Source organism: Elephantulus edwardii, unplaced genomic scaffold, assembly GCF_000299155.1.
Source record: "Elephantulus edwardii isolate Elephantulus edwardi_28Jun2011 unplaced genomic scaffold, EleEdw1.0 scaffold00165, whole genome shotgun sequence".
NCBI lineage: Eukaryota > Metazoa > Chordata > Mammalia > Macroscelidea > Macroscelididae > Elephantulus > Elephantulus edwardii.
In genome coordinates, this window is record NW_006399915.1 from 7157737 (window position 1) to 7167892 (window position 10156).

Genomic DNA, 10156 nt, shown 5'->3' on the forward strand with positions numbered 1-10156 from the left:
ATTGCTTTCTGTTGTGAAGGGGGTTGCTGTGAGAGCCATGGCATCTAACAACAACTAGAACACAGGATTTCAGGGTATTTAAAAGCAGTGTCTCTCTCTGAAAGACCTCTTACTTTTCAAAGGTGTTAAGAAATTGTTTTCTCATTCACCGTTCCTGAAAACATCTGTGCTAGGCTTTTTGATTCATTTTCTTTAACAATCCTATTTTTCAGTTAGCAATAAATCATAAAGAAAAACAAAACAGAGGCATAACATGCTGATTTTTTTTTAGTATTTTCCTACTAAATAATGTCCATTATAAGAAAAAACACCCCACAGTTTTCAGATCAATTAGCACCAAACAGCTTCCAGTTAGAGAAAGAAACAATTCTGTTAAACATCTTTATGATTTAAAGCTTTAAAAACAAGTCATGGTAGGCAAAAGGTTGCTATTTATTTAGTCTTAGAAGAACACGGAAAGAAAAAGGCAGGGAATGTAGGCGTTGTGGAAGAACTCCTGTACGTATCTGGCCACATGTGGCTTCAGCAACTGCAGGGAGCTGTGACTGGGGCAAGGGTTACATATTTCTCTTCAGTAAGGGTATCCATGGTGGTAACTTTCATGATGACGGTAGTCATCTTGGTAACCATCTTGGTATCCTTGATGGTAACTAGGATAACCATAGCCGGCATATTCATCTTCTGGGCAGCGCATCCCCAGTGACTGCTGAATGGCCATTTCTTGTCTCCGAAGTTGCATTGAATCGATTAAATCATACACAATCACCATGGACCACACTGGGGAAGGATACCAGGACTTGACATTTCCATCTTTTCCAACGAGAAGCATGGAAAAGTACTCTGGACTCACTTGAAAGTAGTTGCGTATGTCTTTCACCAAGTGAGCAGGTACATCTTCTCGATCAACAACAGAGCTCCCTACAATAGGAAAGGAATCATTTCTTAGTGGATTAAAGGAACAAACCAGGGAAACATCAAAGTAAGTGGAAGTTACCATCAGAATCGAAAAAAGAGTCAGTAACTCTTTTCTCCAGAATCAAATATGATGCTTTTCTTCCTGCTAGGCATGAAATAGTTCTGCTCTTCTACAATATTATTAATATCACACTTTGAGGCACATGATAGCCCTAAAGTTGTAGGAATGCCGCAAAAATAGAAAACAAATCCTTAACCTAGCAGAGATTATATTGTTTTTACTTCTAAATTTATTTCCAGTCAGCTTAGTAGCTTTCATTTTTTCAACTACAGTTTTATCTGTGATACTTATTTTATAGTGAAAGGTAGAAGATTCAATTAAAGACAAACTAACCAAATGTATTGAGACCATGATTGGGGAAATTACAAAACTGGATGTTGTGAGGATGATGCCGCTTCCTGGCTCTCATTTATAGAAATTCTCTCATGCAAAGATGTTGCTCGCTTTTTCTGAAACTTTCAGTCTCCTGTGAGTTTCTTTCTGCTTCCCTGAGCCTTTAGCTTATGTCCTCATCCACTGAAAGGGAATAAATTGAGATTTGACCTATTACCTCACAAAACTATTAAATGAGATTACAGATTTAAATGAAAGAAATTAAGAATTAAATGAGGCTAAAGATAAAATGTTTTACAAACCATATAATGGAAAAATTGCTATTCAGGTCATTTTAAGGAATTTTATACTGGAAAAATATTAGTCTTACTCTCTGTCATCCTATCCTCTGCCTCTAAGCCCCCATGTACAAACACACACAATATAAGAATGGGTACTCAATGGGTATTGTTCACCCTAGAGGTACACTCACTGCCTACTTATAGCTGAATATAATGTAACGGAATTTAACACTGCTTTGTACTATTTTAAAATAACAATACGTTACCGTTAATTGGGAACAATTCTAAAACTCCTCCAACTTCCTCGCCAGTGCCTAATAGCTTCAGAATGGTTATGTGGCGTAGACCTGAGAGATGAGAAATACCATACAATTAAGGTAAATAATTCTCAGTCATCTTTCTCTTCCAAGGATCTGAATTCTAACGATCAAAAGTCCCTAAGTTTAAAAGCACATAATATACAACCTAAACAGAGTCATTTCATTTTAAAATTATTTTGTAAAAAAATTTTAAAACTGTAAAACTTTGAAAGAAGATAAATTGTAAGTTTTAGGATGAAAAAAATAGGGTAAAATTATTTGTTTTCTAAATTCATATGTAAGATTTTACTTTTAAATTGTGATTCTCATTCTGTTAAAAAACAAAAGTGAAGTAATTGGAGCATTAAAATATCTAAGATGATTGACCCTCCAAGCAGGTTTTTGAACGTTGTAAATCACACAGGAAGGGATTACCTATCTTTATCTGGCACCTGGTGGATTTGAACTGCTGGAGAAGCACTTCCTTTGGATTGGCAGTGCAATGCTTTATGAATTATGCAACCAGAGCTCCAGGTTGATTAGCACTCTAGAATTTAAAAGGTGAATGTGAATCCACAAGAACTCTCATGAACAAAACATTTCTCTTGGATAAAATGATGTAGATTATATCCATTGTTAAAGTTCAGGACTTTATCAAACAAGAGTTTGCTGTGTTAAACGGCAGGTTATTATAACTCCTTTGGAAGAACCAAAGGGGAAGTATATGACTTCATATCCTCAGCTAAAGCTTCAGAAAAATGGAGAAGGCCAGTCCTTGTTAGCATGTTAGAATTCTTCTGATGATGAAGTGTGCACAAAAAAATTAACGAAAGCAGAAAATTGGAAACAGGAGCAGCTAAATCATTATATAAATATTTATAATTTTTAGATAGAATTACAAGGCCCCCAACTATGGACTGACTACCAAGAAAACAAAGAGGTCTGTCCTAGAGAGGGTGAAACCAGGTTGCTCCTTGGAGGCAAGGATTTTAAAGCTCCATCTCATATTTTGGACATGCTGTCAGTAGGGGCCAATTCTTGGAGAAGGACATCATGATTGGAAGAATGGAGGGACAGAACAGGAGGGGAAGGCTCTGGATGAGTTGAATTTGCACCGCGACTGTGGCCACGGGGTCAGGTATGTCAGAGAGGATGAGGTTGGCTCAGGATAGGGCAAGGGTCAGAACCATTGTTAACAGGGTCACTATGATTTGTAATTGACCCGATAGCACATAACACCACCAAGGTAATAATAATTATTATTAATAAGATTAATATTGGAAATAATAACATGAATATAGATGGTGTTTATTGTTCTGAGGAAAAAACTAAAAGCTGCTATGAGTGTGTTCTTTTGTAGGAGCTAAAATCCAGAAATCCAGGCAAAAATCTATTAAAATTTTTTGGTCTTTACTCTTATCCCACAGAAAAAGTAAAAAATTTTATTCTAAGTGTTGATGAGTCATATGTTAGAAAGGAAAGATCAGGAATTTCATTATTCCTGGAAACCTTCCTATATATTACAAAAGGGTTTGCAGACACTGATGTAATTCAGGTCTGTGTGCAGAGAAATTAACCAGGGCTTCCAATTGGTGAAAATGAGTCATGGCTGATCCAGTGAAATTGGAATGATCTGAAGCTGTAAAATGCGGGCACACCAGAGTGATCACTGGAATGGGTCAAATTACAGGCTGAAGTCCTAGAATAGAAAACTTGAAAAGGTGTAGTGAATCTTTTCAGGAGCCTGATATGGGAGAGGGAATTATTGCTACAGATATGGAGGAAGATACATATCAAAATGGCATAGACATCCACCAGCTTTGAGCAGAATATTGTTGTTTCCAACTCAGTCAAGAGATTTGGTTCCTATTCAACAAGCATGTTGCTCTTTTTTTCTAAAAGAGAGATTTTCTAGCAGGGTTTCAAGGCATAATTTTTTTCCAGTTCTAGTTATTATTCATCGAGCTCTGGTGGCCTTGTGGTAAGGAGAGCACTGCCAGTGTAAAGGCATACAGTTCGAATCCACCAGCCATTCCATGAGAGAAAGATGGAGAAGCAGGAATGGCATCTATTTTTAAAATAGCTAGCCTCCGGAAACCCTATGAACTTGGAGAAAGGATGGAAGTTACACTTAAGTGTCCAGGTCTGTCGTTCATAGGGCCGCTATGAGTCGCCTATGACTCAACAGCACTAACAACAACAACATGCGATTTACAGCCTTTAAAAACCTGCTGAAAAGTCAGCTCTGAGTCAGTTCCAGCTCAATGGCACATAACAACACAACAATAATAGTTATCATTCAAGTAAACCCACATTCTATAACCCTGAGCCCAATCCAGTTTCATTTTGTTGGCTATAACTGAACTCGAAAGAGTTGGTTTGAAGCCCTAAAATTAGCACACCGTTATTTTAGCTGATCCAAGAATTTTTGCTATTTAGCACCATTAGTAACCATAAATTATTTAAAATAGACAAATCCTGGCACAGTCAAATCTTATGTAACATCTTAAATTATTAACCTTTATAATGGGATTCTAAATAAAAACGTAATGAATTTTCTAGTTGTTCTTACTGTTAGGAATTTGATTTCTGCTCCCCTTCACTTGTGTTATTATTTAACACTTCAAAATGGAAATGCATTTATAATTTACAAGTATTACATCACTGCAAAGTGCCAGGTTCTGTTATTGCTTATAAAAATGTATCCTCTACCTTAATTTGTTTTCAGTCTTGCACAATTTTATAACTAATAGGTGACTCCCTTTTCTAATGGGAGTATCAAAATAATGCTGAGAAATCCATACTACAACTATAAATGTTTTAGTCTGTGACATATCTATATAGAGTCTTGGTACCTTAGTTTATAGCAAATTGCACTGCTAATCCAAAGGCAGCGTGTCTCTAAGAGTCGAATCTACAAACCACTTTGTGAAAGAAACATGGCAAGTCTACTTCTTTTGCAATTCACAGCCGCAAAACCTCAATGGGGGCCCCTATGACTCAGAAGCAACTCAACTCGATAGTAGTTAGAGTTGTGAGTATGTAAAAATGAGTGTGTCTGTGTGTCTTCCTCTAGTAGTTTTATCAATATTTTTTTCACTAAAAAGACATGAGCTTGTACTTATAAATTTTAATTTTTAAACTGCTCTATCTCCCTATTTTATCCTGAACTTATTTTCTGTATACTATATATTTTCTTTTCTAAATAAACTGTGTATTATTAGCTCTTTTAAGTCATGAAGATAATATCTCATAAAGCATGGGTTAATTTTCAAGATATAAAAAATATAGTAATTTACATTTCCTTTTGACTTATATATCTTAAAAATATTATGTTCAGTTTATCTTGTTATCTTCTCTGTACTCAGTGATAGATCAAAATTCTTTTTCAGAAATGTCAATAACACTGTGTGGTTTTATTTTGATATATTAACTCTCCAAGTCAATTTTCTTTTCTAAAAGGAATTAATCAATTGATAATGATACTTAAGTAAAACAGAACTCTTTTGTCACATTGGGACATGTTTTTAAAAACAAAGAAGACAAATAGTAAAAATCACTTAACATTCAAGACTTATTTTTCTAATACTGAAGAAGCTGAAAGGGGAGCATTACAAGAATAGAAAAGAAATCATGTTCCCCACAGTTGACTAAGGCTTCATTATGAGAGCAACTTTATGTTCAGTATAATACAGTATGTGTCTGGGAATTTGCAGTCTGGATGATCTAAGCTTCTGTGTTCCATTTTAAAACTGACCAGGAAGAGGGTGGTATGGGCAAGCAGTAATGACGTGGCTTCCCACTCACCAAAATTGCATGCCTGACCACTGAGGGCAGAGAGCTGATGTGAATAGGCCCAGTCTTCATCATTAGGAGCAGAGATCACCAGCAACCGCCTCCTCCATCGGAACCTGGAAAACGAGCACAAATCCAATTACCACTTCAAATCAGAGTCCAGTGTGAGAAAGTACAGTAGTACTGACTGTCTTGTTTTTTTTTCCTGTGCTCAGAATAAAAATCACAACCCTTGGAAATCTTCCATAGTTTCTGAAACCTATTAAACTGAATCATCACACTTGTACTCTCTATGGTAAATTCTCAGTCCCTCTGTTTGGCATTTGTGTGACATGTCAGGATGAGTCAGAGATCACTTAGGGAGAGATGGAGGTTCTCAGATGAAATGAGATTGCTTCAACTGGTGCCTTGAATTGTGGCAAGAGAAATAAGGAGCTCAGAAGAGTCCTGAAGAGAACTCAAGTTCTAATAGAGTTCCCACTAGATTTGTGAAAGGAATAGAGAAATGAATATATGAACCAGAATAAAATAGAAAAAGAAAATTGAATTTGAAAGAGATTCGAGTAACAGGAGAAGGAAGATGAGAGAATGCCTCAATGAGTTAAAGAGGGTTCTTGGAAAAATGAAATTCTATATACCTTTTTAAGTAACCATAGGTTCTTCCAAGTTCTAAAATTTATCCCTTTTCAAAACCAAGAACTACTACTTATGAACCACTTGCCTTTTGTGTTTTAGGGAAGAGCTGTACTCCATAAGGTTTTCAATGGTTGCGATCTTTCTGTAGCAAGCCACTAGACCTCTCTTCCAAGGTACCTCTGGTTAGAGTTGAACCACCAAACATCAACAAATCATGTGTGCCATGAAAGGGCTCCTACCACTTATAGAGTAGAGTACCTCCATGAAGTGGAATGGGGCTAAATCTAGAGTCATAGGATTTGGGGTACATACCAAACATGCTTTAATAGCTCCATGTAGTAGAGAAGGCTTTATTTCAAAGCCAGGAAACATGAATTTTAATTTTGAGTGCCTTCGAGTGTGTCATTCAATTCACTTACAATTTGTTTTTTGCTTACCAATATTAAGGATGCTGTGGGCAAATATTGAATGATCCAGGAAGCCTCAAAAGAAGGACGAGTACACAGTGTCACCGCACCAAAAATATCTGGCTGACACAGAATTATTTTATGAAACAACTTATGTTCAAGAGGCAATGATGATAAAGGAGGAAGTTAAAACTGCTTTGAAGGAATTGGCAAAAAATAAGTCCTCAGGAACTGATGGAATATTACATATTACAACAAACAGATGCTGCCCTGAAAGTGCTCACTAGGCTATGCCAAAAAAAATCTGGAGAATAACCACCTGGCCAACTGACAGGGAGAGAGATCCATATTTATTTCCATTCCAATAAAAGGTGGTCTAACAAAGTATAGAAATTATCTAACAGTATCACTAAGATCACACACAAGTAAAATCCTGCTGAAGATTATCCAAAAGTGTCTGGAAGAGTACATCAACAGAGAACTACAAGAAATACAAGCTGGATTTAGAAGAGTTTGTTGCACTAGAGACATCATAGCCAATGGCAGATGGATCTTAGTTGAAAGCAGAGAGTACCAGTGAAATGTCTGTCTGTCTTTCATTGACTCTGCAAAGGCATTTGACAGAGTGGATCACAACAAATTGTGACTAACCTTTGATAAGAATGAGAATCCCAGAACACTGGATTATGCCCATACAAAACCTTTACTTAGACCAGAAAGCAGCCATCAGAACAGAATATTTGAAACACTACATGGTTCAAAATCAGGAAAGGAATGCATCGTGGATGTGTCCTGACTCCATACCTTTTCAATCTGTATGCGGAACAATTCATTCAAGAGGCTGGTCTTTAAGAGGAGGAATGTAACATCAGAATTGGAGGAAGACTCATCAACAACCTGTATTATACAGATGACACAACCTTACTGAACCTGATGAAGCATTTGTTGCAGAGGGTCAACGACTGTAGTTTGCAATATGGACTGAAGCTCAACATCAAGAAAACGAAGATTCTCACCACTGGGCCAATTGGCAGCATCATGTTAGATGGAGAAGAGATTGAGACTGTTAACAATTTCAGTTTGTTTGGTTCCAAACTCAACACTCTTGGCACACCAGCAGTCAGGAAATCACAAGACAAATTGCATTAGGAAAATTTGCTATTAGGGACTTATCCAGAGTGCAGAAGAGCTAGGATGTCAGTCTAGAGACTAAGGTGCACCTGATAAAGGCCATGTTCTTCACAATTACTCGCTATATATCAGAGAGCTGGATAATGACCAAGAATGACAGAAGAATAATTGATGCCTTTGAGTTGAGGTCCTGGAGAAGAGTATTGAACATGGACTGCCAAGAGAACTAACTGGTCTATCCTAGAGAGGGTAAAACCATGGAAACAAGGATTTTGAGACTCTGTCTTATACTTTGGGCCTGTAGCCAGGATATACCAGTCTTCAGAGAAGGATATCATGCTTGGAAGTGTCAAGGGACAGCTAAGGAGAAGAAGACTTGGATGAGATGGATTGACACAATAACTGGGTAATGAGGGTAGGTGTGTCAGAGACAGTATAAGATTGGCTCAGGATAACAGAGTTCAGAGCTACTGTGTACAGAGTTTCTGTGAGTCATAGTCGACCTGATGGCATATAACAACAACAACAAGATGAGGCTCTCAAATTATTTTCTCAGTATATAGATTAAATAGGTGTGGTGAAAGAATACAACTCTGATGTATAACTTTCTTGATTTTAAATTATTCAGCATTCCCTTGGTCTGTTCAGACAACTTCTTCTTGGTCTATGTATAAGGGTTATATGAGCACAATTAAGTGTTTTGAGATACTCATTCTTCTCAACGTTAGCCATAATTTGTTATGGTTCACACAATAAAATGCTTTCACATAACAAATAAAACAAGTAAATCTCTTTTTAGTGTTCTCTCCTTTCAGACAAAATCTGTCTGACATCACCAATGATAAGGCAATGCATGGCCTTTTCTGAATCCAGCTTGAGTTTCTGGCAGTTCCATGTCAATGTTCTAACAGTTTTTTAATAACCTTCAGAAAAATTTTACTTGCATGTGATAATAATTTCCATTAATGATTGGCATCCAATTATTGATTCATCTGTTGGATCACCTTTGTTGTAAATAAACGGTACAAATACAGATGTCTTTCAGTCAGTTGGCCAGGTTGCTGTCTTCCACATTTGTTGTAAGGAAGTACAACCAGAGTATTCCTTAGAATCAAGAATGGTGAAGCTTCATCTCACTTCCTTTGGACATATTTTCAAGAGGAATCAGTCCTTAGAGAGACACATCATGATAGGAAAGGTAGAGGGGTTGGCGAAAGGGAGGAAGACCCTCATGAGTCAGACTGACACAGTAACTGCCACAATGGGCTTGGGGATAGTGCAGTAGAGGCAAAGTTCAGATCTTCTGTTCATAGTGTTGTAGTTGACTTGATGACACCTGATAATAACAGCAACAACAAAGCAGGAGTCTCTGGTCCACAGGGAGATGCTATGCTAATCCAAAGGCAGCACCTCTCTGGTGGTTTGAATCTGTCCATGGCTTCATTGCATAAAGAGGGACAATATCTTCCCGTGCAATTTTCAACCTTTGAAAACCTTTAGAGCATCCGCTGTGAATTGATTCAAGCTCAGTGGCAATGAGCTAGTGAAAACAGCAAAAATAGGTAAGTGTTTTCACCAGTAAATGAAAAAAAATGGTGGTTTGAACCCATGGCACCTTGTAATATGGGTTAGAAATCTGCTTGTGAAGGGTCACAGCCTCTACAACTGTCTAGGACAGGCTTTCTGCTCTGTAAACATGGAGACACTGTGAGTCAGAGTCAACTCAACTGCAACTAACTACAGAACTGAGAATGACAGCATCCACTTTGAAAAAAGTTCTAGAAGAATTAAAATCAATGTAAAGAATTAACCTCAATGTAAAGTATCCACATGGATCTAGAAAAGCACGTGTTAATGTGCAGACATGTAAATATAGAATGTGGTCCTTTCATAGACCTTGGATTTTATCACAATGCCACACCATAAGACTGTTTACTACTTTTTTGAGTCTCATTTGATAGTTCATGCTTACCTGCATAATATTTTTCTCACTAGACATCAGTAAGAACATAATTTATTCCTGGCCTTCTGCCATTTGAGAGATGGTAAGAGGAAGAAGTAAAGGAATTTGCTTAATAGTCAATATAAGATTTATGATACTTAGTCCAGCATTTTTACTAATCTGTACCGATTGTTGTTACGTGCCATCAAGTTGTCTGTGAGCCATTGCGACCCTATATACAACAGCTCTGAACCCTGCTCTATCCTGAACAAACCTCATGGTCTCTGACACACCAACCTCCATTACCCCAGTCAATCCATCTCATCAAGGGTCTTTCCCTCCTGCGCTGTCCCTCC

At 37.3% G+C, this 10156-nt stretch overlaps 1 protein-coding gene across 1 annotated transcript in view; it reads right to left on the reverse strand.

Annotated features, from left to right (window-relative positions):
* Positions 1-414: 414 nt before the first annotated feature.
* Positions 415-10156, reverse strand: part of CCDC80 (coiled-coil domain containing 80) — a 54782-nt gene continuing 45040 nt past the window's right edge. Inside the window, exons 5-7 of the mRNA XM_006895347.1 lie at positions 5697-5800; positions 1857-1937; positions 415-918 (exon numbers count right to left, since the gene is read on the reverse strand). Coding sequence (XP_006895409.1) covers positions 572-918; positions 1857-1937; positions 5697-5800 — 532 coding nt within the window. The 3' untranslated portion in view covers positions 415-571. The remainder of the gene's footprint in view (positions 919-1856; positions 1938-5696; positions 5801-10156) is intronic.